The 16092-nt window shown below is 43.4% G+C and overlaps 1 protein-coding gene across 2 annotated transcripts in view; it reads right to left on the reverse strand.

The window, feature by feature from the left end:
• Positions 1 to 325: 325 nt before the first annotated feature.
• GRIA1 (glutamate ionotropic receptor AMPA type subunit 1) overlaps positions 326 to 16092 on the reverse strand; it is a 307810-nt gene continuing 292043 nt past the window's right edge. For both annotated transcript variants that reach the window (XM_045436653.1, XM_045436642.1), the window contains exons 15-16: positions 10626 to 10760; positions 326 to 2980 (exon numbers count right to left, since the gene is read on the reverse strand). In XM_045436653.1, coding sequence (XP_045292609.1) covers positions 2780 to 2980; positions 10626 to 10760 — 336 coding nt within the window. In that variant the 3' untranslated portion in view covers positions 326 to 2779. The remainder of the gene's footprint in view (positions 2981 to 10625; positions 10761 to 16092) is intronic.

Raw genomic sequence — 16092 nt, forward strand, 5'->3', positions numbered from 1 at the left:
AGCTGTTTGTGAATCAGGAATGGTGGTTACCATTAAAAATGTTCAGCAATAAGGAAATAACATAACCTTTAGAGCTTTGGCTTCAGAAATGGCACAAAAATGGAATGGACAAATATGAAAAGTAGATAATGGATCCACAGTGATTTAATTCTTGGTGATACTTTCATTTTATGCAAATACCAAAAGAAAAAAAAAAAACAAACCCTGGCTACTTGAAAGAAAAACAGGAACCAAAAAAATATTTAGTGTTTGATCAAGCAAAAATCCTTTCACACATCTGTCAAGAGAATTAAAACAAATATAGATGTTAAATAAAAGGCCCAGGTACCAAAGAGCAAAATTTAATGAAAGCCAGAACTGTTAAGTATGGATTCCTGTTGAGAAAAATGTCAATCTCTTTCAGAGTTTTCCCAGTACTCTATTTTTAAGAAAAGTGTAGTAAAAATACATAATACAAGTTAACTTTTTTCTTGCTTTTGTTTTCCCCCGTCACCCCTCTATTGATAAAAAGCATCTTCTGTGGAGTCTTGGACCCCCACACAGCATATACTCTCATTGTTAGCTTAGATGGTCTCTCCCTATCAGATCATGTTAGTGGTGAGCTCGGTGGCTGGAGAGGCATCTTACCAAAGGAAAAGGTCTTTGAAGCATGTTGATAGTAAGAGGGATGTTTCTAACTCCTCTGAAATGCACTCCCTAATGACAGGTCATATCATATTCTGCAGTGGTAGGCTAAGGGCTGACAAAAATCTGGTGGGAGGACAGGGGATGGGGAGGACATCAGCTGGCAGTAGTGAGAAGTAAAAAATCCATCTTGAGGGTCCTGCTTCACGTACCATGCCCACATTGACACGTGAAAAGACTGAACAACACTTGAGTTGAAAGGGCATAGAGTTTGATTTGGGGATGGTTCTTTGCTATGGCTGATACTAGGAGAATGGGGGAGACATAGAGATGGTGGGTGTCCACTGAGAGAATCCACAGATGAAGCCAATCATGCTGCACCTACTTGTTGGTAGGCTCCCAAACCTTTAGTTTGTCAGTTGCTAATGATAACCCCTAGCAGAGAAGACTGGAGAGAAGTAGAGGGTAAGGAAACAAGCCAGAACATGGTTATCAATAAAAGCTAAAGACACATGGCACACACTGAATCATGCACCTAGGAGAGTGGCTGCTGGACAGCTGGAAGCCAATTGCACCAAGAATGAGAGTTGGGATCTCCAAGAAAGCTATGTACCAGGAACCCCCTTTCCAACTAAAGTTGCAGTCAGCCTGAGCCTCTCTCTATGTACCCTGTCACTTCTCTAAACTTGCTTTAGTTCAGCTTTATAGTCACAATCATGGGCATATTGAGTCTGGTCATTGGAATAATACATCCTCATTCTGTCTCAGCCAGGGGGAAGGTCAGCCTTCTTGGGTTAGAAGTTGGGGCCAGTGATCTTAAGGTCCCCAATGTCATTATCAACTTAATTCATCTCCTTGTTTTCCTTAAAGTAATTCAGCCTTGGGTATTTTACTTTCTAAAGTGGCCACATGCTAAAACAACATTTTTATATGGACATAAAAATCCAAGTTCTCCAGGTCAGCAAAACTCTAAGCTGACTTGGTCTCTTAATCCTAGGACAGCGCACACCATGGAAGGTTCTGTTGCTTGTGAGCTTCAATGATGCTTCCTCTTCCAAAATTCTTCCATCCTTTTTTTTTTTTTTTTTTTTTTGCATTCAGTTTGCATAGCATTTTCCCCCATATCAGAGGCTCCAAAGAGAGTCTACTCCACAGTGGGGTTCCTGCTCAGATGTCAAGCAAATGAAAAGTGACAATCATGGGCAATATCTCCCAAGCTGTCAGTTATTCCCAAGGCTGTACTTGGTTCAGGAGGCCAATTCAGCCACCAGAGTGCCTTTGGGCTTGAGCATAGCAGAAAGACATACTGCTCAGTGCTGAGGTTGACTCTGTGAAGAAACCACCTAAGGTCTATGGGATGGCTGTTATGCATTAAAGGAAGCTCTCTCTGAGACTCCAGCAATAACTTTGTGAGTCCTCCTCTGACTGCACACCTGCCTTTGTCCTCTCCACCACCCTTGGTCTGAATTGCTTTTTGCACATGTTCTCAGCTACATCAGTGTCTAGGAGGTGCCCTTCCTGGGGAAGGCAGTCCACTTCTCCAACAACATCCATCCTCATCCATGTCTTGGGGTCGAGAAATGGAGGGTAACTTAGAGAGCTCCCATAGCGAATTAGTTTGAAGGTTGCCTTTTTCCTTTTGCTTGCTTGTAAAGTGGAGCGAATCTTTAATCTCCAATCTGAAAACTGAAGAGACATGGGTAGGGAGTTGGGAATAAGAAGCCAGGAGGAGGAAGGGGCCTAACAGAACCTTCAAACCATGGATATTAGTAAGAAAGAAAATCTTGCACACACTAAGACACATTAACAAATGAATTAAAAGAAAACAGTACAGTTTCCTCATTAATGTTCCTATGACTCCATTTTCAGAAACACAGGCTCTGTTCAACAGGGTTATTCTCCCCTTATTGCGGTGCAGTGTTATTTATCATCCTCACTTAGCAAACAGAAAAGGGTGAAAGAACATCAAAAAAGGAAAAGGGACGGCAAAATGATTTTTCAATTCTTCAGGAAAATCTGGTGAATCATCTGATCCTTGTGGTCATGGTGGTTGGTGGCGGTTGCGTTTCAATTTTACTGTTTTTGGCACTGAAGGGCTTGGTATGGAATTGGGGGAGCTTGAGCTTGCTCCCCAAGGGGTCTCCATCTGCTCCAGTTACAATCCTGTGGCTCCCAAGGGCATCCCTGAACTGTGGCTCATGCAGGGAATCGACTGCATGGACTTGGGGAAGTCATGGCTGACCACCCGGCCATTTTCTCCACTGCCGCCACCGCTGGTTCCTGGCCCACTGTTTCGCGGGAGTGTCGATGTCCGTATGGCTTCATTGATGGATTGCTGTGGGATCAAACAGAAACCCTTTTCAGGAGGACCGGGGGTTCTTCCCCAGGTCCTTGGCAGTGACTGGTAAAGGAGAATGAGTCAAAGCTGGACTTAAAATCTCACTCCACTTCTCCTCCCCACCCAACCCCTCTCCTTATCTGGAATGCTAACCTTGGCTTCCCATGAACTCACAAAACAGCTGTGTGGCTCTGGACAAGTCTGATCTCATCTCTGGACCTCCTGTTCTCTCTGTGTAATGAGGTGTGTTAGACTGGGTGGTCACTAAGATCCTTTCTAGTTTTTATATTCTGTGATTTCTAAAGATAGAAGTATTCCATGGTAGTATTAATGGTAATAAATGTAGCAACATGATCAAGTGGAAAAGCTCTAGAAAGGGGTTTGGGAAACTTGGGATTTTAGTTCTGGTTCTGACATCAACTAGTTGTATGACCTTGTGCATATCTCCTTACCTCTCTAAACCTTTAAAATCTCCATGTTTGTAAAATGTGATGATCTATGCACCTGCAGACTGTTGTTAGCAAGAATGGTGCTACTGCGTGAAAAATGATTTGAAATGTTAAAAAAAAAAGAAGTATGTTACTGCTGAGTTAAAATTTAAAACTACCTCTGATTTGATTTAGGAAAAATTCTTTCCTGCCCCTAGTAGTATGTGTTATGGGAATATAGGACTTGTTTGAATAATAGTAAAAATGTAATTGGAAAGAAGCATGTGCTAAAGAAAATGAGAATGCATTCCAAAGATCATTATCTGAAGGTCAGCTGCTTCCCAACAGCACATATAACCTGACTTCTAGACTGACACATCAGTTCATTGCTATTAAGCTTGTGATTTCCAAAATATTAGACTTCTAGATATGAAAAGGACTCCGGTGATCCCCTAAGGGTCAGATGAGTGAGGTAGAATGTTCAAGACCACAACCTGGAATTAGAACCGTATCTTATTAGATAAGAAGAAGGGTTCTGTTCTGAGTTCCTTTGGAGAAAGAAGCTTCATGACCTGAAATCCAAACCTCTCTTCTTGTCACTTTTAATTTCCTATTAAGAGATACTCATGGAATTTTTGAGGTGGGGGTTGATTTCTTGGGAATCATATATAGGAGAATTGTCTATGAGTTGAGAGGTGTCTGAGACCAATTGTACCAATCCTTCAATTCTGTTCTCACCTCCTTCTTGAAGCCATCCTAGACTGTACCATCAAGTGTTTGCCCCCTTCAGCCTAGTACTCCTACATTACACATGCTTTTGTAATGGTTCTGCTTCAGGTATGTGGGTTTTCTCTTCTTTAAGAGAGCTGTCTGGAGGAGGACAGGGTTCATTTTTCCCCCAGTCTATAGCTGTCTCCCATAGTGCCCAGCATGTAGTTAGATGCTGAATAGATATCCTTAAATTTGTCTAAAAAAGAACAAAAACAAAATCCAACCACCTAGAACCCTTCTCAACAAGTTTATGAATTTTCTTCTCTGCATATTTCCATGATCCTAGTGATCAGAGAAGTCAGTCACTCTCTGGTGGCCAGATAGACATAAACAGCAGTTTGACCTAATTTTTATTCTTTGTACTATACTATGCTGGAAGTATTATTACTAGCAATTCTGACAGTGTTTTTTTTTTAAGAGTTCTTTCTTTTTAAAATCCCTTATTCAGACAGATTTGCCCCAAAGGATGCTCTACCCACACTGGTTCTGCCTCCTCCTCAAGCCTCCGGACTTGATTTATTTATATTCTGCCTTGATTGTCCTCCACTCAAGAGGAAATGTGCCCTGGATTGCATTCTTCTAAGTGAAGGCCAAATAAAAACTACTGTGATGCTCTATGGGTAAAATGTGAAAAGAAAACCCAAGGAATTAATGGTTACTTATTCTCACTTATGCTTATTTGTGTGTATGGGAATGAGGAAACATTCTATGGATTAACTTGGGATGTTTATCTTTTATGATTTTTCTCTACCACATCCCTTTAATTAAAAAATAAAGTTTAAAGTTCACACAGATAATCCTGGGCTTTGTTTCTAAAAAAGTCTCACATATTCCCATAATATTCTATTGAAGTTGGTGATACTTGATGAATTTATCTTAAAGGAGAAGATTGGTGGCATAGTAAATATTGGTGCCTACCAAAGTCTGAGATAACTTAGCTAGGCATGTAGCTAAAACCCTCCATGTTCACACCACTCAGAAATGGTTTTCTTGGAAGTTAAGGGCTTCTCCAAGGTCAATAACTCCATAATCCTATTGACAGTGAGTGCTACCTGCTTACCGGCTTCTTTTCTAAGACACTTATGGGATCTCAGGAGAACAGATGAATGGAGTCAAAACTTTGGAGTGGAAAGCAATACTACAAATGACTAGATCATTAGTTCTCAAATTTGACTGCACAATGGAGTTATCTGGGGAGTTTTCGGGGGAAAAGCACTGATGCCTCAGATATACCCTCAAAGATGTTGACTTACTAGGTGTGATGCATGGCCTGGACATCTGGGCTTTTAAAAACTCCTCAGGTGATTCTAATGTGCAAGCAAGGTTGAAATACATACATCTAGTTTACATCCTTCATTTTATAGAGAAAGTGAGGACTCCGGACCAACTGACTTAAGGTTGTATGTAGTTATCTGTCACCTAGTGTCAAAGTGGATGTCTTCTAATTGAACCCTCTGTAGCTAGGCTATCATAAGCTGATGTCCTTCTTCCCCTTGCCTCTAGGAAATGAAGTTCTCCATCATCCATCCTTGACATACCAGCCATTCTTAAAGTTCATCCTTACAGTTGTTTTTGAAGCTGATACCCAGGGAGAACAGTGTGAGTTAAAAGTCCAACCTCAAGCACCCCCAGGTTAACTCTTGAGAGACTCATTTCTCTAACAGTGTTTACATCCAAACTCCCCAGCCACTTGCTTTTCTAAGAAAAGTCTTCCCAGACTCTGCACATCCTAGAACATCCTAATAAAAGCTCAAACCTCAGTGATGACCTCCTACTAGCATGTGTGCTAAGAGCCAGAGTGACTGCCTGCTGTGGAGGGCACACCCCTGTGTTACCAAGTCTCTCAGCTGCTTGATAATTCTAGGCAAACATGTAAAGCTTCAGCTGTTGTGGCTTAAATACAGTTCATGTCAGTATTGCCACATACAATTGTTTTCCACAGGGAGAAATATGGGCAATAATACAGACCCTGGTTGTCTTTAATGTCAGTGAAGGACTCAGTTTTGGTCTGTTTCTCCAGGCAGAGGAAAGGGGATCTGAGACTTCAATCTGGAGCGTGTCTTAGGTTATGTATCTTTGCAACTATATGACCACTTAAATCTTACTCAAATGGTGTGGTTGTCAGAAGTCCCTTTCTGAGTCCCCACCTCTCATGTGTTCTCTTCTTCCTGAAGTCTTCTTATGCTCTGGTGAGCGTGGAATTCTTCCTATTTCTGGGCATAAATTCTAATCTTTGGGTGTCTCACACATGTGCATCCTTTGCAGGCAATGCCTTTCCCCTGGTTAATTCCTTCCATACTTCAAGTCTGCTAGATACCAGTTTCTCAGGGGAACCTCTCTGATCTGTCCCAGCCCTCATTCCCTCAACAGGACTTGACAGTCCAGCATTTTTCTTCAAACACTCACTGAACATGTAAGTATCTATTTACTTTCTGTCTTCCCATCATACTTGTAGCTTCTTGAGGACAGAAGCTATGTCTGTTTTGTTCCTGAGTATGTCCCCAGTGCTGAGCAATGCCTCATACAGTGGTGCTCAGTATGTCTTTGTGGAAGGAATGCCTCCAGGATGATTTCCCACTGTCCTGTGACACCTATTGTGTGTCTTGTTCCTATGACATATCAAAAAGGAAAGGGGTTTGACAACACACAAGCAATAGATTACTAATCATGGATGGCCTCAACAACTACCTCAGGAAAACCTAAGGATAGGGCTGCATCTTATTTGTCTATGTACTATGGCTGCCACTTGAGGACACACATGGTAGGTACTCAGAATGATCTTTTCCTGCATTGGAAGTCTAATTGCTGTTTTTCCAGCTCCTAGCTTGTGTGACCTTACTAGGACAAACTACTTAAGCTTCTTTGAATCCCTATTTCTTCATCTGAAGAATTGTAAGCACAACACATTACAGGTTAATGAAAATGTATATAAAGTACTTTGAACATGGAAGTTACTAAAAAGATGTCATCTTCCCTTCTTTTCTTCTTCTTCCCTTTTCTACCCCCTTCCTTTTCTTCTTATCTCTTCTTTGCACAGTGGGGAAAGGCTCTTTGACCATGGTTGAGAAATTGAGGGTTGGCCCTCAACTATGTTTAGGGGCTCAAGATCTTAAAAGTTGGCCAAACACAGTGATCAAGGAAAGGAACAGGAAGGAAGTTTCTCGCCAACGGCCTGTGACACTGTTAACATGTCTGTAAAGAGCTAACTGCCTCTGAGGAAGGCTAATTACAGAATAATAAAGAAAACTATCAAGTTGTGAACTCATCTGAGAGGCAGGTTGATAGTGTTCTACTTTTCTCCTTTGGATAAGAGAGAAGTTGGTGGGGCTTCAGAACTGAAGGGCTGGGTTGATTAAGAAAGACAGTAAAAGTATCTTCTCTGCAGTTGGAAGATTAAAACATCTATTAGGAACCTTGATGAGTTGGGCAGAAGTTGTGTCGAACAATGGAATTAATTATAAAATATTGTGGTGAAAGATCCTGATGAATGAGTCTAAGAGATCCTGATGTTGGCTTCTGAGAAATTTGACATCTTTGTAAAGGAAAGGGTGCGAATGTCCCCCAACAAGTTATGGCATGGTGGCCTCTTCTAAGGATTCTTGTCTTAACCTGAATGTTGTGATTTCAGTGGTGAAAGCCAACTGTCTAGTTTTAAGAGGATCCCAGTCTTTAACCACCCTGGTACCGTTACCTGGCACTGACCATGATTATTGGGATATGGTAATCCCATGGGAAGTGTCAGAGGTCCAAGCAGTTCCTGCTTGATGGATGCCTGCTCTCATGTGATTTTATGAACACAAACAGATGGGGCCAGAACCACCTGGGACGATGATGTTTGTGCTTCCAGCCTGGGTGGTTTTGATGGTCGTATTTGTTTACCCAAATAGCAGCTCTCCCCCATGCATCACTTCATCCTTCAAGAGTTTTTCTCTTCTGGGGACAATTCTACATAATTTTACTGATAATTATCCTATGTGTGTGGAATGTCCAAAGAGAAATTAGACATACTTCTTACCTTAAAGAACTCACAATCTATATAGCTCAAAAAACCTAGGACACGTAAGTAGGGGCAGTAAAAGGAAAGTCTTAAAAAGACTGTAGCTGATCACTAATGGGAAAAATAATTATTATTATAAATAGTAGTTATCAGTGTGAGTATTGTTATTTATTGAGAGCTTATTATGACCCAGGAATTTTGACAATCCCTTTATGTCCATTTATCACACAATGCTCACAATAATTTTATGAGATATGTCCTACCACTAGCCCCATTCTATAGAAAATGAGGATCAGAGAGCTACTGGAGCTTGTCCCAGATGACACAGTTGGCAAATAGAGCAGGCAGAATCTATGCTCAGACAGTCTCTAGAGCCTGTGCTTTAGGCCACCACACTGCACCGTGCTCTCGGGGACCAGTGAGAAGGAGATCCTACGATATGTAGCAGTCCAATCTTGAACCCTTGGTTTGGGTCATAGCTCACATGGAAGGTTTTGGGGTGTTATAAAGGTTGTAGTTCACCTAGCTTTTTTTCTGTTCTCCTCTGCCTCCAGAGTGGGCTTTCCTCACTTTGGAGAATTTTTGGGCTTATGTTTGGGTGGAATAGGCAAAGAAATCTTTGTTTAGGTTCTAGGAGACCTTATTGTGCTTGTCAAGCTCTTTGGAGGTCTACCCTGGGTTTAAGGTCTGAGGCCCATGCTTTTGTTGTGCTTTGTCCTTTCTGAGAAGACGTGGTGTGGATGAGCTGGTTAAGGGTAGGAATGAGGTGTTCCTAGGTCCGCTGGCTAAATACCATCATGCTACCATCCCTTAATTGTTCCTTGTTATTGTATCTTGGTTACATTGCCTTTTAAATGGGCCCTATGGGCAGAAGATGGGGAGAGAGATTAGCCTGCATTAAGGCACATGGGTGGGAAGCACAAGGTGGGTGGCTAGAGTACGGAGTATGTAAGAGCAGATTGCTTGGGAGGGGAAAGTAGGCTGGAACCATGATGTGGAAATGCTGAATGCCAGGACAGAAGGTCTGAATGCCAGGACAGAAGGCCCTCCTCCTCCAACTCCCACTCTCTGTGTACAGAACTGAATACAGAGTTTCCAAACAGGGGAAGCAAATGTCCAGCAATGTCTTCTCCAAGAGCGACCCTGGAGATATGTGTAGGGCTGTTGCCCCAAGGCTGAGAGTGGCTAGGCAAGAGGCTATGGTCGTGATTCAACAGTGGGTATATACTGAGGTTATATAGGCTTCTCAGGGCACATTCTAGGAGAGCAAATCCTACCAATGAATCTTCTTAGTCTGGTCAAACCAACGTAACAGCCTAGGGTACATTGCTCAGTGACTGCATTTCCCTCCACTTTTGTTGGTCTGAATCCCACTTGTCCTTCCTCTTAATTTTTGCCTCTTCCTGGAAGCCTTCTCTAATTTATGCCTCCTCTGTATTCCTATAGGCCTTCCTATCTATAAGTTGCTTCACTGAGTAATTTTGCTGTGCAATTTTTTGTTGTTGAAGGTCACAGATTGTATCTCCAACCTCTGTGTCTCATTATGATATCTTGCTCATGATGTTGCCTACATAATTAACACTTGCATAAATATTTTCTTGTTGAAGCTAAATCATGAAATGTGAGAGGTCTTGAAGGTTATTTAATCCAAACTCCCTTTGAGTATTTGAACCTATATCCTCCCCCAGAGTTACTTGGCCTCTACTTGTATACCTCTAGTGATGGGAGGCTTGCTACTTATTGGGATAGTCCATTTCCTTTCCCAGTAGCTCTGAAAGAACATTAGATCTCACTGTGTTAACCTCTGTTCTCCATAGCTTTTAGTAATTAGTTCGTATTGTACACTTTGGGACCCCACAGAACTCGTCTATTTTTTTTCCCACCTGCGAAGTCTTCACGTTTTTATAGACAGCTCTCATATCCTCCACAATTCTCTTTTCCGGCTATTTGCCTTCAGCAAATAGGGTCATCTAGCTAATTTGCTGCTCTTCTGTGCATGATTCTCTTTGCCAAAGTCCATCTCACAGTAGAGTAACTAAGAAAAGACCTAACTCACCAAGCATGGCAAGATTATCTATCTTACAGAGGGTAGACACCCTCTCCTGTATTTTGAGAGCTACACTTCTGTTAATGAAAACTCAGAGAGAATCTACTTTTGCAGCAACCACTCTTGCCTCACATTGTGTTGACTGTCCACTTAAACTCCTAACTTTTAATCTCACCACCCCATCTCTGGCTGGCACAGTTGTTTCCCAGGCCTTATGTTGACCCTGACACATCCCATCTCCCTTCCTTTCTCATAGCTGTCTCCTTTCCCATCACCTTTCCCATCGGAGCTTTCTGGGCCCCTGCCCAGAGCTAACTTCAACCTTGTTTCACTCTCCACCCTTTCTAGCACAGAAACTCCCAGGAAACCCAGCTGTATCACAAAACAGGGTAGGAAAAAGGCCTGGGAAGACGATGCCACCTTCATCCGCTTGGATTCGCTACGGGATTTGTAGCAGAACTCGATTAAGGCAACCAGCATGGCTAGTCCAAGTCCTCCAATCAGGATGTAGAACACGCCTGCCACATTGCTGAGGCTCAGAGCACTTGTCTTGTCCTAGGAAGGGGAGGAGGGAAGGGGGCAGGGGGAAGAGTAAAGTGAGCCAAAAGGCTAGAGACCATCCAAGCAACAGCATTTTTACACACATACACTCAACCCCATCACCCTTTTTAACATTCAAAATAGTCGGAGAGGCTTTTTATTCATTGATAGAGTGCTAAATATTCCTAGGAAAAAGGTGTGTGTGTGTGTGTGTGTGTGTGTGTGTGTGTGTGTGTGTGTGTGTGACAATATCCCAAAGCATCCCTGATTATATTTAATTTATAATTACGTTTCCCTCCCTCCACAATGCCTGTTCTGGGGCAAGAGGCACCACAAGAAATTCAGGCAGCTTCTACCAAAATCTGCATCCTTGAGCTTACCCTATTCTTTCAGAGAATGTGTGCCTCCCTTTCTAGTTCAGTTCCTGTCCCCCACCTGTCTGTTGTGCAAAGCATCGGCCTTGCTTATTGTTTATGTCTCTGAGTGTTTTTCTGAGTTGGCACTTAAAGTGAACTTTTCCCTAGATGTACGTTTAATTTCAATTTAATAAGAGAGTTATTGCACACATAATAAAGACCAATCAATGTGTACTTTTAACTTACTGATCTGAGTCTCAATCTAGGGAAAAAAGAAAACAGTGGGGGGGGGTCTTAGAATAGTAAAAAGGCACTTGGATAGAAAAATGGCTCTATTAAATCCTAGTAATTATGTTTAATTGGTGTCATTTTTCTGTTGGAGGTGCTTGCTAAAAGACATCGTAGGCAGACTCAGGTAGCTGAATTTAGAAATCTCTGGTGCCTACAGTAAAAGATCTTACACTGGTTCTGGATGAACAAAGTCATGGAACAGACTAATTCCCAGGGCTGGGGGATAAGTACCCATGTCCAGTAGTGGGTAGACAGAGCTCACTTTGTGGGGCCTGAGAAAGGCCATCAGTCTGGTGAGACTGTCCCTGCATTCTGTCACCTCCAATCAGGTTCAAACTGTCGGACTGAGGAAACTGGGGACCACCCTGTGGTCAGGGTGAGAGTTATAGCTCAGAGAGAGGCGGAAAGTGCTCAGTCAAAATTTTGACACAGGCAAGTGAACATCTTTAAATCTTCAAAGAATACTCATTCTTAGATGTCATGGTGGCTCTAACACCTTCGTTTATATTGTTTGCTCATGTACAACAAGTTTCTCATTGAATTAAAATGAAATGCACACTTCAGCTGGCACAGGTACACACCATGGTTGGTTAGTTGGTAACAATGGATAGGATATAGCTTTTATGTCTCTGTATGTATTCTTTTTCAGGTGGGGATGGAGGCAAGCCAAACAAAAGGTGAACTGTCTTGCCCTAGGGACTCCTTGGACATCTGCCTATTAAGATCTGGACGTGTGGAAAGGAGTTTGCTATGGACTAAGTCAGTGGGCTCTGCCCTAGTTCCACTTGGTGCATTGTACAGGATTCAGCAGGGCTGAGCTTGGGGACTGCAGCTGGCAAATAGGAGCATGCCTTCCCTCCCCAGAAACAGCACTAGCTAGCAGAGCTGTAGGATTATCTAAAGCACACCCCTTTGGTGGCTTCCTGTATTGCTAAAGCAGATGGCTCTTGAATATGGGTTACACTTGGCAAGGCATATTCTGGCTGTGGAAGCAGTGGAAATGATTCTTCCAAGGGGTAGAATTTCTCCTGCTCTGGTATAATGGCCTGATAAGGGATATGCCCAAAATGCTTGGTTCAAGAGTTGGCTAGACAAGTAAATCCCCACTTGGTGTGGTTTTTCAGAACACTCAAAATGTCTCCCTGTTTGTCATTCAGGAGGTCTGTAATTCTGTTTCAGAGACCAGGATTTATGGTCAGTAGAAGTTCCTATAAAAGTCGTCTGTGTGGGGGGAAAATTTTTTTTTTTTTAAAAACCAAACCAACTTTTCTGTATAGACGGGGCTAGGGGTAAGGTGAGGAGGCATGTTAATGTGTCACCAGTTCACACCTTAAAAAAGAGTGGTCGACAGTGATGCTCAGAGGGAGTGGATGAGGAACAGGCCTGGGGGAAGGTGGTGCGCAGGAAGCTGGGAGGAAAGAAAGAAGTCCTGTTGGCTTCACATGCTACTCAGCCTTTCAATAGCTGAAGTGCACCTTGCCTCCTTGGTCACCAACACTTTGTGTTTTCTTCCTCATGGTCTTTTCAAGTTCACCTTGGTTGACGATTGTCTTCAAGGATAAGGGAGTAGTGGGCATCCTTTTTTTTTTTTTTTTTTTTTTTGGTCACTCTCTTCAAGAAACCCTAAGAGGGCATCTACCTCCTTGGCCATAGAGGGTGGGGTGTCTATTTCTGGTATACCTGGGAAGGAAGCAGGATGAGATCTTCATATGAAAGTAGGGATAAAGGGCATATTGTATGTAATTGCAGAAGAAGAAACATCCAGTGGCTGAGCACTTGGCTATGTCTGGAGGTGGAGAGCATCTTTCACTTCTGAAGGAGGTCTCTGGCCTACAGAGACCGCAATGTGTGTTGGAGGACATGTCCCATACAAACAGAGAGGGTAGCCACATGGTATGGGGAATTCCACCTCTTGAAGGACAGACAGTGCCACTCATCCCCTTCTTATGCCAACACAGGGGGTGAGGGAAAGACTTCTGGAATCAAGGGGGCACCCGGGACCTTTCCCTACCTGTATTAGGAAGCAAACTTAGATGTAGCAGACTGTGTAATCTGGCATAATTTGATAGGGTGTGGAATGAAAGGCTGGTGTTGCTATTTTCTTAGCTCGCATAGTTGGGGAGTTTACATTTAGGCAAGGTTTTATGATCTCCCTTATGTATACCATTTGCTTTTTGATCACACCAACTTTAGTTCTTTCAAAGGAGGCCCGAGGCCGCGGTCTTCTGTTCAGTTGCCTTTAATGACTCTCTTTGACTCACTCTGGGAATATGATGGGATATCCAGGAGCAGGGTTAAAAATCCACTTTTAATCAGACCAGAGCTCTGATTCCTCCATACAAGAGGATGTGTTTCTTCATGGACTTACGTACGAACAGCTGTGTTCATGTTTCCTGGGAAAGCTACAAGCTTCCCAGATATGACCAGGGAGAGACAAAAGCTAGAACCTGAGTCTTTTGAGCACCCTTCTGGGGGACTCCATTCTCCTCCCATCCCATAGCAGCTGTACTCCCAAAAGCCAGGCAGCTTGTTGGTGGGAGTGAAAAAGTCACAACTTGTCTTCTGCCAGGAGGGAGGGAAGAGAGTGACAGCACTGAGAAGAATGACAGGTGAAAAGAAAACCCAAAAAAATCCATCTTTCAGAATTGTTGGGCTTGTTGTCATGGTGATGAGCACCCCCCCTTCATCCATCCCCCTTAACCTGTTGTCTTGAATTGTCGCCTCCCTCATGTGGAAGGGAGAGGTTTTAATTTTCACATTTTTTCTTGCTCTTCCCACATAATGGGGGACTGTCCCAGACTCCCTCTGTGTTTCTGAGCCAACATCCCGTCCAAGAATATGGGGCTGGCTTAAGTCTTCATGAAGAGGTTTGAGCCAGGCCTGAGCAGGAGGGACTTAAAGCTTTTTTTTTAATGGCTTAAGTAGAAAGTTCCAAGGAGAAGCCAAAGCCTTTGGCCATAGGACCATTCCCTCCCATAGAGACTGGTGGTGCCCATCATCCAAGGCCTACTAAGTCTGGACCAAGCCTTCAGGTTTCTCCAACTGCTTCTTATCTTCCTGTTAAGAGTGTGAACTCCTACAAAGCAAAGCCTCCAGCTCCTGGTCTTCTTTCCATTCCATAGGAATTCCACACATTTTCTGATATCTGTACATTTGGAATTTTAGGGGCTGCCTTCAATTGTTTCACATGCTGAATGTGTGACCTGACTTGCCTTTCAGGGTCTAGAGAGAAGTCCAACCCATTTCCTACCTACTAGCCTTCCTGCTATAATAGGCTTTCACTTGTGCTTTTCCAGAACTTAGAGTTTTAGCCCATGAGCCATTTTCCTGAGTGGTTGATTATTTCCTGGGAATAGAGACTCAGTAGTTGGCTAGGCTCACTTACTAGCTAGGACAAAAGTGAGGAAGCTACGGGGAGGTGGATTTGATTCAACTAAGGAAGATCTTTTGATTCAGTAGAGCTGTCCAAATGTGGAATGTTTTGCCATGGATGGTGGTGAGTATGCCAAACATAGATGCATTCAGGAAAAAACTGATGGGGTCATCTAAGGGATTCGAGCACTAGATAGTTAGATAAAGTCACCTTTGAGACTCACCCCAACCCCAAGAGATTTGGGGCATCTGAGGAGTTCCTAGAGGGCCTGAGATCATTGAGCCTCTTATAAATTCTCCCTAGAGACTAACTTCTTTAGGGGATGCAAAAAAGGAACTCACGTTAATTGGCAACTTCTGCTGTTTCCATTTCCAATCTAGGCCAGTTCCCCAGCCTGCATATTTTCCCCAAGAGCAACACAGGATGAGAATCGGCCCATTGTACTAATAATTGGCAAGGCAAATGCTGTGAAAGTAAGGGTTGTGGGGGCGGCTCTTGTCAGCAGTGTGTGCTCAGGGACTGGCTGCTGTACAATGCACCACAGAACATCCTGACTTGAAACAAAACTGCAGCAGAGAACTCAAGGAGATGGTATGGGTCTTGGAGGGGAACCCAGCTAGCTGAAGCTGAGGCCTCTTCTATAGTGGGGGGAATTTTCCAAAACACAGGCATTAGTCTGGGATAAAGTGGGCATCCCTGTAGGAGGCCTTCATTGTGAGCAGAATATCTGTGTGGAATATGCATTGGAGAGCTGAGGTCTTGTGTGTCAAAAGAAAATGGATCCTGCTGTCCCCCGAGGTGCTCCTGGCTTGTGGACCCAAAGCAAGCGTTTTAATGGAAGAATCTTTGTGTCTAGTCCCTTCTCCTAGGGCAGTGGTGGGAGACCTAGGATGTGTGGTTTAGGGGCACTGGGGAGGACCTAAAGTGTTTCCACATTCAATCTGTGATCTAGGTAATTGCTGTACGTTGACCATGTCATCTTGGAACACACATAACTCCTAGGAGATTCACCCTGAAGTCACTGGTTCTCTCTAGGCCACTGTCTGCTCTGCCTTACAGAGGCTGGGAACCCTGACCCTGAACAGGATTCTAGCTGGAGCCAGAAGCCTCCAGGGTTTGTGGGGGATGAATGACTTCCACATCTCTTTGTCTCAAGGATATATCCCCCACCCGTGTCTTTCTTACAATGCCTCTTGGGGGTGTCTTTAGTGCAGGAGCCTTTAGAGTGTAGGTTGAGGAAGTGAGTGGAGCAGAGCATCACTGTATGATTCCCAGGTCTCTCCAGGTGGCCAGTGCTCTTTATGTGAGGGGGCATGGATAGGAGCTT

The sequence above is a fragment of the Leopardus geoffroyi genome, chromosome A1 (genome assembly GCF_018350155.1).
Source record: "Leopardus geoffroyi isolate Oge1 chromosome A1, O.geoffroyi_Oge1_pat1.0, whole genome shotgun sequence".
Taxonomy (NCBI): domain Eukaryota; kingdom Metazoa; phylum Chordata; class Mammalia; order Carnivora; family Felidae; genus Leopardus; species Leopardus geoffroyi.